Below are 13,032 nucleotides of genomic sequence, written 5' to 3'. Positions count from 1 at the left end.
CTGGCCTCCACGGGCACCTCAGCCCACTCACCTTCCACTGCCATGCGCTCCCGGAGCTCCTGCTGCAGTCGGCTCTGTCGGTCTTCCAGCTCCAGCTCCCGGGCACTGAGGAGGCAGGGCAGGAGAGAGATAAGCCACAGTGATTGGCGACCACCCCTCACCCCCAAATCCAGAAGGACCTCCATGTCTGCTGTGACAGGCATGGTGCCGACACCCCCTACCCACGGCCACTCACAAGATCATCAGCTCCGACTCGTAGCGCACCATGGCGTTCTTCTCCTGCACGAGCTTGAACCACTCCTGCATCAGCTTGGGGTCGTCCTTCTTGCCCATGCCTGCCGAAAGAACGTTCGTGTCGGGCGCAGGGAGTGCCGCACCCACCCCGGCCCGCAGGAGTCACACGGGGCAAATGTGCAAAGAGGGCCGGGCAAGATGCTGCCGGAACTTCCACTCCCAAGCCAGGCCCAAGGTTTGCCTGCAGCCACGGGGTCCTGGCGACCGCCTCCCCGGGGCAGGGCCCTGTGCTTCCCGTGTCCTGCCATCCCTGCTCACCCCGCCAGCGACCTCGCCAGCGGGGCCCTTGCCCTCCTCGGGGCTGGTTTCTGCCTTCCTGCTCTGTGTGCTCTCTTGGGGTGACTTATGCTGCTTTCCCTCTTTTTCCCACTCAGTGTTTATTTGGCACTTGCTGTGTACTAGGTATCCTTGGAGGAAACCAGTGTCGTAAACAAGGCCAATGTCAATCTGTCAACTGCACCCTGCCCTCGATTCGAGTCATGCTCATTTAACTCAGCTCTTTTCCGGCTGCTGCCCGCCTCCAGGGCCACCAGAATGGATGCCTTGTCATTTCTTTATCTCCTGACCAGGTAAAGAAGACAACACCACTTCACTTGTGGCCTATCAAGCTTCCGGCTGCTCTCCCGCCGGGTCCTGCATGGTGGACGCAGTGCATCCCAGGCGGGCCGCTGCGTTTCTCACCAAGAGCAGAGAAACACTAGCAGCCTCTGGGGACCGACGGAGGTGCCACGCCCTGGTCTGGGCCAAACCAATAGAATGCCTGTGGCTGGTTGCTGCCTGCTAGCTCAGGCTGCCCGAACCAAAAGTGCCTGATACCAAATCTCCCTCTTGAGGGCCTGACGGCTGGGCCTCACGGTGGCAGGAGGACACAAGGAAGACATCTCCAAGGGACCAAGCCACCCAAGGAGGGAGCAAGGCCTTTTCTCTGCAGCACAGAGGCTCATGGCAAAAGTGTGGTCCTGCCTGGAATACATGCTGTGTCAGTGGCTCTTCAGTATTTTTGGATTACAAACCACTTTGAGAATCTCATAAAGGCTAGGGACTCTCTTCTAGAAAAGTGCTCATGCGTGCACAGCAAACACTTCAAGGAGAATTCCAGGCTGTTCCCGGGCTTCCTGCAGTCCATCCCTGGGCCTCAGGTTGAGGGGCCACTAGATGGGGACATCTTTGAGAGTCCCTTCCACTCTCTGCATTGCTGGCAGGGGGCATTCTAGCCTGGTTAACAAGCCCAGGAGTTCGAGGTGCACAGCCTGGGGTGCCGGACGCAGCCCGAGTCCCCCTCACTGCTGGCTCCACGGCTCCACCTGCCCTTCTGACACATGGTTCACAGACTTTCTGCAGTGGGGTCTGCTAGACACATGAGGCCTAAGCCAGTTAGTCTCTACCCAGTGGCCACACCAAGGAGGCAGAAATGCACTGTGTTCACACAAGCAGGGGTGTCTGCACTGTGCCCTAGTGCACATGCAGCTCTGCTCCCAAGCGGGGTCCTGCCCCTGAGCCCTGCTCTGAAGGACGGAAGCTCCCCGGCCTGTCCAGCCTGACTGTGGAGTGCATGCCTGAGCCTGAGGGTCAGGGGCCCAGCGCTCTCTTCACCCAATCCAATAGGCTCGGGTCCCCACTCAGTTCCATGCACTGCTTCCGGAGCGTCTCTGCACAATGTGCCCACATGGCTGTGGAGGAGGGGCCCGAGGCATGCAAGCTGTCCAGTGCGCCCAGCCGCGGCGGCACCAGGGACTCTCTACCGCTGCCCACCTCCCCGCGAAGACAGAAAACGCCACCAGAGACGTGCGAACACCGCTCACTAGCTACAGAGAGCTCGCCCACAGCCGCCGGGCGGGGGTGCTGTGCGTGGGAGTCGGGTGAGTGCCGGACGGCAGGTAACAGTTAGCAGGGTTAGTCATCGCCACACCCCCCACATGCCTTTCAACGACAATCTTATCACCACAACAGACTTCAAATCAGACAAACTGAAAAAACACACACTCAGCAAGACACAAGGTAGAGAGGTTTGCCTTCAGTGGTTGTTCTGGAAAGGGACCCGAGGGCACTCGGGCAGACCCGTCTTTGTAAGGACAGTATTCCTTGACTCCGCCAACCAAATCGCTGTGCACAGGTGGGGCTCCTCACCTGCATCCCTGCCCCTCTAGCTGATGGATGTGAGACTTAAAGGCCCCAACCACGAAGGGCTGGGCGGTGCTGCAGCCCCGAAACACCCAGACCTGGAGGCTCCCTGGCTTCACTCTGCACCCTGGTCCTCCCCTTGGACGGTCAAAGGGATACTGTACCTTTAGAAACTGCCACAGACTCATGACATTTTGTGACAAGACTCTTGAGGGTCAGAGAGAGAGAAAGAGAGAGAGAGAGAGAGAGGGGTAGGTGGTGCTGGCTCGTGTTTGACTAGAGTTGCTGCGCCCCCTCTGAGGCAGTAGGGTGGGGTTGGCGAGGTTACGTTACCTTCCTGGACACAGCAAGGGCAGAAGGAGAGAGGTCTACGCCGTGGAGTCCCGCCACTGGGCTCAACTTCAAAAGGGACCAAACAAGGAAGAGGAGGAGGCGGAGAAAGACAAAAAGGAGGAGGGAAGAGGAGCAGGAATTTGGAAGTGGAGAGGGACGGGAGAAGGTGGAATAAAAACAGGCAGAGGACAAAAAGCATAAAAAGTGAGAAAGGACCAACAGGAGGAAAAGAAAAATACAAGAAAGGGAGAAGCAGAAGCAAGGGAAACAAAGTCTACAAATGAATTAAGTCCTTTTTTCAGCACGGAACTGAACAAGAGCAGACCCAGCTCTGGGCAGCGTCACAGAAGGGGCGAGGGGCTCAGAGCAGCAGCGTGGATTCCTCCAAGAGGGACGTGTGCCCTACATGATGGCGAGGGCCATGAGGCCCTCTCCTGTCTCAACTCCTTTCTGAGAGGGCAGTGGCATCCGGGTTGTCAGACAGTGGCCTTAGGCCCCTCCTCAAAGCCCCTGGACAGGTCTGCATGGCTCTGGGACAGACTGTATTGAATAAGTGGCCAACATGGCTTCCAGGCTTGCAGGTGACAACCTGGGGTCACCTCCCAGACCCACGTGGAATCCTCTAAGATGTCACCACAGGCATGTGCTTGAGGCAAAGCTGGCGCTGACAAGCGTAGGGCAAGGAGGGGCCTCTGAGTCTGTGGGGACAGCACCCAATCGTGCAGTGGGCTTTTGGGACTCCTGCATCTGCGCTGCTTCGAATGCTGAGCCAGGACAATTTTGGGGAAATGTACACACACAGAGGTGACTTCCACCTGTCCGTGTCACTGTCCCTTCTCTCCCCCAGGCACAGGGAGAGCCAACCGCCCCCTTTCCTTCTGGCCCTTCCATGGCTGTGCAGGAACCCCATGCCACGACTGCGGGCTATCACGCTCTAGACTGTGAGACCAAAGGGGTGAGCGGACAGGACACGCCAAAACTTACAGGAGCGATGCTGGGAGGCTGGCGGGGCACCGGGTGACAGTGTGCAGAGACATCTCTACATCCGGGGTCTGATGGCTACTCAAGGACGAGGGAGAGGAGCTGGCAAGGGACCATCACAGAACCACAGAGCACACACAGGGACGACACAGCCCAGGAAGACACCGGGCCTCAGCCCGGGGGGAGGGCAGTGTGTGGTTTACAGAGAGAACAGGGTTGAGGAAATGACCTTGTTTGACTCAACGGAAGGTCAACAAGACAAACGCTGGCTCAGAGGCCACTCAGTGGTGCAGCTGCACGAAGGCAGGTGTTCCGTCTGAGTCCTTCCAGTGTGTGCACAGTGCTTCGGGCACACTGAATCTGCAATGGGTACAACTTCAAAGCCAAAGCCAGGGACAGTGTGCATGCACGTCCAGTGCTGATTATACCCAGTGTGCTAAACACACACGCATGGCCAGCCGACCGCGTGGGCACATGAGGAGGGTTTCTTTCCTCAACAACACCCTCTGCCTCGCAGCCAGCCCATCTACAGTCACCCTCAGCTTCAAAGTGTAGAGTCTGTGTGGAGGCTTAGACCGCTGGATGACTCCCATCAAATGCCTCAGTGAACGCTCCCAGCCACCTCCTGGGACTGGTGTCACAGGCGACGAGGCCACGTTGTGGAGCGGAACAGCGCCCCTGTGATACACAACCAAAACACAGCCAAAAGGAAGAGGCAGGCGCCTGCACGGGTGTACAGCACAACACGTGTTTCTGCTTTCTGGACAGCACAAAACACAGTTTTCAGAGCTTTTTATGGAGGCCACGTCCTCACACGCCCTTCCCAATACAGAGGACAATATAACAGAATGCCGAGAACAGAAATTAGGAGATGAAATTAGAGAAAGGGGGCATCAGGTAAGGCAAGCATTTAAAGGAAGCAAAAAGGCTTCTCCTAGCAAGAGGCAGGAGCGTGTGAGCGCGGGTGGGCCGCGCCGCGGGGTCATCACCTCCGGACTTCCTTACACTCTGCCGCTTCCACAGCGAGCAGTGCTACTTGTGTAATAAGAAAAAACGCCCCATCAATACAATTTTAAAAATAAGATGTGGAAGGGAAAGACCGATCAAACAAGGGGAGTTCCACCCGACTACAACCTGGCCTGAGCATGCTAGGGGCCAGGTCTGGTTTTATAGTAAATTCTTTGCCTTTTAGGGAGATGTGAGAAACAGCAGATTTGGTTCACTGGTTCTAAGAACAAAGATGCTGTCAAGCTTACAGCAAATGGAAGTTTTCTGGTTTTTCTTAACATCAGGGAAATGGGCTTCCATCTGTTGCTAACAGATGCTATAGCTTACCACTTCTCAAAGCACTCCTGTACCCCAGGCGCCGGCCACCCCTGCTGAGCTCCCGAGCGGCGAGTGTGTCCTGGCTGGGGCGTCTGGAAGGCCCGCACGCCCCTCCCTGGAGCACCCTGCTGCTGTCCCCAACACTCGCGGGCACACCGCTCCATCTTTCCCTCTGAAGCTGCACTTCCTTTGGACGTGTGACTCGGGGTGGCTTGTTAGTGCCACTCGCTTGACCCCTGGTGGGCAGGCAGTGCCTGTCACCGAATTTCAAACAGCAGCAGATCCCCACCAGGGAGTAAGGCCTGTCCAAAGCAAAGTGTGAGACACCCTCTGGCTTTAAGGTGCCCTCACAAGCACCACCCATGCGGTCCTCACCCCGGCCAGGTGTGGCTGCCAGGATGGGCATTTGAGTCACCGTCTTCAAATGAGGGTTCTGAGGTGCAAAGGGGTGAAGTGTGGCAGAGCCTGGAAAAGAAGCCAGATCTTCCTTCCCACTCTCAACTCAGAGCGTGTCCTCTGTAAGGCCAGCACAGGCTCTAGGCAAATCTGACAAATGGCAGCATCTCAGGCAGCTCAAAGGGCAGTCCCACAGACCCTGATCAGAATGTCACACCTGGAAGGGAGGCCCGATGTTCCTTCCTGCCCCATCTTCTGAAGAGGCCCCGAGAGGGTAAGCAGAGTCTGTTTTGTCTGTGCCTGGGGAGACAGTGAAGGCAGGACCAGAATCCATGCCTCGCCTTCCTAAGTCGGGGTGCCCTTCACACTACCACCTGGCCCTTGGCACACCTGAACACCTCACTCCAGGCCCTGCCTCTCAGGACCCAGCCTGGGGTAGAACGGCTGACAGGGTGGGAGAAAGAGCAGCCAGTCGTAGGGCAGGTCCCCTCCTCTGTACATGTCCTATATTCCCACCTTCTCCCCACTTCCTCACAAAGGTCAAGTCCAAGCCTCTTCACCTTAGCACACTGCATCAAGATGACACCCAGGCGGCTAGAAACACAAGCAAGCAGACAAGCCAGCACGCTGGGCCTAGATGCCCGTCTGAAAGGCAGGCAGGGCTAACTTCCGTCCTTCCGGAACTCAAAATCCCAGCAGCCCTGGTCCTGAGACCAGGGTGCAGAGGCTCGAGTGCCTTGCTCACGAGGATTACTGAGGATATGATCAGAAAGCTCGGAGGTGCGGGGGCTCATGCCTGTGATCCCAGCGCTTCGGGAGGCCAGAGTGAGAGAACGTCTGGAGCCCAGCCTAGGCAATGTAGTGAGACCTTGTCTCTACAACAATTAGCTGGGTGTGGTAGCTTGAGTACAATCCCAGCTACTCCGGAGGCTAGGGTGGGAGGACTGCTTGAACTCAGGAGGTCAAGGCTGCAGAGAGCCATGATCGCACCACTGCACTCCAGCCTGGGTGAGTAAGACCGTACCTCTACAAAATAAACAAATAAATAACAAAGCGCAGAGGGGCCAAGAGACAAAGGCCCAACTCTGTTCACAGCCTGACGACCACCAGCAACGACCTGTGTGGTGGTGGGTGCTGGCGTCGTGCTCTGCATTTCCAACTCAATCATTCAATTCTGCCTGGCTACGTTTAACCCACTGGCTTCTACATTGGTGCTTACATCCCAAACAGAAATGTACATGAATCATGGCTTGTGGTAAGGACAATGCGGAAGACTGATAATTTATACCAGAAACGCTTACCGCGCACCCCGAATGCACCAGCCACCAATGCTAACCATGTGGCAGCTAAGGCAGGAAAGAACTTCTGTCTGGCAGCAGAGGCAAGCACAGCCACAGCGGCAGGCAAGGTGGTGGGCCGTTCTCCAAGTGAACTACTGGCCCTGGGGATCTGCCTCATCTCAGTATCTGTCTTGACCCACTAGACAGGCTCTCAGCTCCCCCTGGTTGGACAAAGGTGCTATCACCGAGGCTCAGAGCTGGGGAGGTCCCTACAGCAGTGCCCAGCAGACCAAAAGAGGACCCATTACGGAGATTTTGGGCCCAGAGGTCCCAGCCTGGAATGCTGCATTTCCCCAGGGAACACAGGTTAGGTCCTGGAGAGTCACCAGGCTAGTACCATACACAGAGGTGTAATGAGGAAACGGGCTTCTGTGAGCTGAGCCACCATTTACAACTGCACTTCCATGGGAAAATACAGAATTCCAGATCATCAGCGTGCAAGCGCCTCAGAACACCGCCTTTCAAGAGTCCGGGGCGGCCCCACACCCTCCCTTCTGACACGCTGCGTGTTTCATGCAGAGCTCTGCACAGCCACAGAGTCAGCTCCTTCCCCTTTCAGCCACACTTCTGGAACATCCTGCATAGAGAGAGATCACTTTTGGTTTTGACTTCCTTTTGGCCTCTGAGGATCACACTCCAAGGGGCGGGGGACAGGAAAGAGGCTCGCTTATTTCTCAGGCACATTTTGAGGCTCCACTTTCCTGCCTCTCTGGGCAGCCCTGTGCAGCCCTTAGCTCACGGGTGAACTCTCATTTCTCACACTTGTTTTGGCAGTAATGCCATTGTATTTACCGGTAAATAGAGTACAAATAGAAATAACATAAATATTATAAATAATACAAAGACAGTGACGGAGCAATGGCTTTTATCTAACTCCTGTCACAGACACCAGAGCTTTTGTCACCTTTTCCTAGGAAACACCAGGGGCACTGCCTGTCATGGCTATGCCCCGCTGATCAGCTTCAACTTGCAGAAAGCAGCTAGGAGTGCTGGCACACAACTGTAATACAGCACTTTGCGATGCAGAGATGGGTAGATAACTTGAGGTCAGGAGTTCAAGGCCAGGCTGGGCAACTTGGTGAAACCCCTTCTCTACTAAAAACACAGAATTAGCTGGGGGTGGTGGCGCATCCTATAGTCCTGGCTACTCAGGAGGCTGAGGCAGGAGAATCGCTTGAATCTGGGAGGCGGTGGTCGCAGCGAGCCATGATGCGCTCCACCTGGGTGACAGAGCCAGACCCCGTCTCAAAAACTTTCAGAGAGCAAAGTGCCGGGGCTGGAATTCCCCGGCGGCTCAAATTATGGAATAGGGCCGCCACAGATTTTCTGCTCTGCCTTGCTCAGGTTATGCAGCCTGGTAAGTGTGAGGGAAGACTGACCAAATGTTTTGCTAAGAAGGCACTTGGCTAGTCTGAGTCCCCAACCCAGGAATCCCATTTGGTGGGTACCACCAATGCCAAGCTCCTGGCATGGGGCACGCTTCGCACTGTAAGGCTGAGGTCCAGTCTGAAACTTTGGGCAATGACAAACACCGTGGCCCTGACAGGGGCCCCAGCTGGCTGGGTGCAATACTGCAGATATGTAAGCAGGTGGCATGACAGGATGAGGCTGGCCCAGGAGGCCCAGTGTAGCATCCATGTGGTGGGGCAGGGAGACGCCTGGCGCTACACAGACTTAGTGCAGAGATAAAGCTCCAGGTTGGGAGGAAAATGTAAGGCAAAAAACCAAACAAATGCTTGTAAGAATTACAATCCAACACACACACACACACACACACACACACACACACACACAGTGCATGTAAGAATTACAGTCCAATACACACGCACACACACACACACAGAGTACATGTAAGAATTACAATCCAATACGCACACACACACACACAGTACATGTAAGAATTACAATCCAATACGCACACACACACACACACACACAAATGCATGTAAGAATTACAATCCAGTACACACACACCCCCCCAAATGCATGTAATTACAAAACAATACATACACACACACACACACAACCAAATGCATGTAAGAATTACAATCGAATACACACACACACACATACACACACACCCCCCAAATGCATGTAAGAATTACAATCCAATACACACACACACACACACCCCCCCCCCAAACAAATGCATGTAAGAATTACAATCCAACACACACACACACGCACACACGCACGCACACGTTGCGAAACCTCACAGGTTCCAAAGTTCCTAAGCAAAGCAGAGCCGGGCTGATGGCGGACTAAGCAGGCAAACCAAGAATCTACCAACAGAAAACCCAGAGAAGCAGAAAGAGCAGGAAGACAGTAGCTCAGGCAAGGGGCTGGCATCCTGCGCTCCCATCTCACCACAGTGAAGCCACCCTCCGGTTCATGTTACATTTCTAAACCTTCCCTGTTCAATTTCCCTTTGAGACATAAAAATCAAGAGATGAGGTCCCCCAAAACTAGAAATAATGTGTATTTTCAATCAATTTTAGAAGAAATGTGGTTTTCTTCTAGATTCCCAGTCATCTGTCTGTTACAGTGCAATAAAGTAGGCTGGGCTGGGCCCATTTGGGGTCCCAGGGAAGAGGAGGGAAGGGGAGTGGCCACCTGGGGACCCTTCCTCTCTGGCCCAAGGGCTATTTTGAGTCTCTTTGATGATTTCTTCGGAAATCACAAGGTCCAGCCACGTGAGGAAGGGAAATTTCATTCTTTATACTCTGTCGCTGAAAACAGACTTTCAGAGCCTTGAGGTAGTTCACTGAGGGCCACTGAAAGAGGCTGCAGTGTGACAGGCAGAGCACAGGGCACAGGGCAGAAGGTGGCATTCCCAACGCTCCGAGGGCTGCTTGGAGCTGTGCTCTGCTGACGGGAGAAATGAGCCAGGTGCTGTGGTACAGAAATAGGGCTTTGGGTGGCCTGTTGGGATGCAAGTGCAGACGAGCAACCAGGTTTTACATTTCAGGCTCCAGGTCTCAATAGGGCGATTCTCCCTCCAATTAATGAACATTACCAAGTGCTCCAAGAATGAAACAGTGGCAGAAACAGAAGAGGAAGTGAATTCCGGCATTGCTGTCATCCCTGCGGGGCATGGTGGGACCAGGACCACAAGAGACTCCCTGCAGAGGGGATGTCCCCTTCGGGCTTCCTTATTAGGGCAGCAGCAGCCACCATGTGGTGAGCAGAACCCGAAAAGTCTTGAATTTAGGCAGAAGCCACGGTGGGCTGGGAAAGGGGAAGTGATGAGTTGATGAGCCCACATTCAAAGGGTTACGAGTGGCAGTGGTGGGGCACTGTGTAACTCACAGGGCACACTGAGTTTCCTTTTTCTATTTCATTTCCCCCTGAAACTTCCAGAATTCCAAAAAGCTAGCAGCTGGAGTCCGGGCACCCACAGAAGAAAGCAGCTCACTGCCTCTTCTCACTCAAGCAAGGAGGGCAAAGAAAGCAGGAGATGCTTGAACTGAGAGGGAAGGGTGGATGCAATCCTCAGGAAATGTGCTGACAGACTCCTCCAGGAGACTCTGAATGTAAGAGACAGGGGCTGGCTCTGCTGCCCAGACTGGAGTGTAGTGGCACAACCACAGCTCACTGCAGCCTCAAACTCCTGGGCACAGGTGGTCCTCCCACTTTGGCCTCCCTAGCAGCTGGAACTACCAGACACGTGACACCACGCCCAGCTAATTTAAAAAATCTCTTTATAGAGACGGAATTTCACCATGTTGCCCAGACTAGTTTCAAACTCCTGGGCTCAAATGGTACACCTGCCTTGGCCTCCCAAATTGCTGGGATAACAGGTGTGAATTTTTTCATATACTGAGATTTGCTTAGCATGGACATGGAACACGACCGAGGTGGTGTTAGCACGAGACAGGAGGCATTAGATGGGAACAGGGTCTGTTAATTGGACTGTAAGCACTGGCCCTTCTGCAGCACCCATGGCCATGAGTGTGGTGGTCCCTGAAGACATCAGAAGCCCTGGGACACCGAGTGAGTCTCCAAGGGGTGGGTCCATGGGGGCATGGGAAAACATAGATAGCAACAGTCCCTCTTCTCAGGGAGGCGAGAGCCCTGCCTTGGATGTGGCCCTGACAGGTGGAATCACAGAACTATGACATTGGTATTTAAATGAATGGACCAGGAAGTGACACTCTTAAAAGAACGGGGTCAGGGTAAAACATGAGAGAATTATCTTTGCCACTCTGCTGTTTGAAGACCACCTCTAGGCATGGAGACTCCATGGGGAGATGAAGTGGGCAGACTACCAGACCAAAGGACACAGGAACAGGGAGGAGGAGCTAGAGTTCCCAGCATTCCCCTTGCCACAATGGCAGCGGCCCAGGAGAAAAGCTGCCCAAAGCTTAGGCGTGAGACTCAGGTGTCAGCCATTCCTCTGAACTAATACAAACCGCAAGACGCCAAACACACTGCAACCTCTAAGCGAGTGTTTCTCCCGCTCTAGAGGGCACTGGAGCCTGCTGGAAAGTCTGTTACAGCAGATAACCAGGTCTCACCCCAGTTTCTGATTCTGTAGGTCTGGGGCAGGGTCTGGGCCTGTGCCTCTCTAACAGGCTCCTAGGTGATGCTGCTGCTGGCCCAGGGACCACACTTTGAGAACTGTAGCCTTGGGCTTTTCCTGTCTTCATTGAAAAGAAGTAAAAAGTGAGCTCTGGGACAGAGCAAGGAGGAGGGACATTGTTACCGGCACCTGTCAGCCTGGCTTTGGGTTTGGTGAATCTGGGCAGAAATCACAATAGAGAAGCCTTTCCCTTGCACTCAGCGCTTCTGGGAGACATTGAGAGCACACCCTAATGGAAATGGTGGGGGCTGAGATCTTGGCGTCTTTGCCTCTTTGCTTAAGTGTGGCAGGCAGTGAGCTCCCTAGCAGACATGATTCCTATGAGCAGTCAAAGTTGTGTTGCAGCATGTGTATTTAGGGGACCAGGACGCAGAGGCAAGGCTGGTGGAGTGGGCGGGCAAAGTTTTATTATAAAAATTAAAATGGCCCCAGGCAGAAAAGCTAGGTCAGATCTTCCTCTGGAGCACGAGGGGGCAGTGGGGAGATCAGCACGCTGCTCTGATTTCAGCTGGAAAAGGGTCTGTGCTTTCACCATTTAGTTATGGGGTTGACTTGTCCTTGTCTCTGTGAGCAGGGACTGGGGAGTGTGGTGGAGAAAGGGTGTCAGCGGGGTTAGTGTCAGCACAGATGCTGCCATACATACCACCCAGATGCAAGTCGATGAGGTCACTGTAATAAGACTCTCCCCAATAGTCTACAACAAGGAATTGGTGAAGAGAGAGTTATTCCATCAGGTAACCTCCTGTCCCCCCACACCCAAAGCAATCAATGACATGGAGCATAAGGACACAGACAGAGCGAGGTGGCAGAGGACAGCTGGCAAGCATGCGTGCCTGAGTGCATCACATACCGCATGTCCACACATGCCGTATCTGCGAACTGTGTGGCTGTGGGAGGAGGGAGCGACTAAAACCCACTGTGGGCAATCAAGTCACGAGCAACGCGATCCCTCTTATGCCGCAGGGCAGCCGGGATCAGAGGCTTGGCCTTGCTGGGAACTCCCACCCCTGGGACTGATCTTCTCTAAGATTTCACAGAGCAGGGCTGGCCTGCTTATCGGCTGCTGAGACTGGGAGCTCCAGGCTGAGGGCTGGAGGCAGGAGGCAAATGCCCTACAGAAGCTCTGCAATTCTTAGGGTTCACGCAGCCAGAGCTCTCCCAGGAATTCCCACGACCCCCCTGCTGACTGTCTCAAAGGTCTTGCAGACCCACTTTTCCGAATGGGTTTGAGAGGAAGGGGATTCTGTTTTAAGGCTTAGGCCCCCAAATCCAGCCAGCCTTCTTAAAAACAGGACACAGGCAGAGACTTATGTGGAGTTCTTCCTCAGGCACTTGCCCGAAGGCTCCTGGAGATCTGCAGGCCCAGGGCAGACCGGGCCCGGTAGTTCCATGGCTGTCTGAGCTCGACGTCATTTTCATGCCTGAGGTGCAGACTGGGTGTCGCCGAGGCCGGGCTTGAGCGGGAGTCCTCTCCCCAGAATCACAGAGCTGAGAGGCCGGGCTTAGTGGGGTCCTCTCCCCAGAATCACAGAGCCGAGAGGCCGGGCTTAATGGGGTCCTCTCCCCAGAATCACAGAGCCGAAAGGCCGGGCTTGAGCGGGGGTCCTCTCCCCGGAGTCACAGAGCCGAGAGGCCGGGCTTGAGCGGGGGTCCTCTCCC

The 13,032-nt window shown here is 54.6% G+C and overlaps 1 protein-coding gene across 20 annotated transcripts in view; it reads right to left on the bottom strand.

Moving 5' to 3' along the window:
• Nucleotides 1-13,032, bottom strand: part of MICAL3 (microtubule associated monooxygenase, calponin and LIM domain containing 3) — a 242,752-nt gene that overhangs the window by 3,191 nt on the left and 226,529 nt on the right. For 15 of the 20 annotated variants that reach the window (XM_037734341.1, XM_037734339.1, XM_037734345.1 and 12 more), the window contains 4 exons: nucleotides 12,017-12,067; nucleotides 2,749-2,814; nucleotides 236-335; nucleotides 32-105 (listed from right to left, as the gene is read on the bottom strand). In XM_037734341.1, the coding sequence (XP_037590269.1) occupies nucleotides 32-105; nucleotides 236-335; nucleotides 2,749-2,814; nucleotides 12,017-12,067 (291 nt within the window). The remainder of the gene's footprint in view (nucleotides 1-31; nucleotides 106-235; nucleotides 336-2,748; nucleotides 2,815-12,016; nucleotides 12,068-13,032) is intronic. The other 5 variants (XM_037734350.1, XM_037734353.1, XM_037734357.1 and 2 more) reach the window with 3 other exon arrangements.

This window comes from Cebus imitator, unplaced genomic scaffold, assembly GCF_001604975.1.
Source record: "Cebus imitator isolate Cc_AM_T3 unplaced genomic scaffold, Cebus_imitator-1.0 Scaffold607, whole genome shotgun sequence".
Lineage (NCBI taxonomy): Eukaryota > Metazoa > Chordata > Mammalia > Primates > Cebidae > Cebus > Cebus imitator.
Note: the sequence above shows the minus strand (reverse complement) of the source record. Positions and strands in the feature narration are given on the sequence as shown.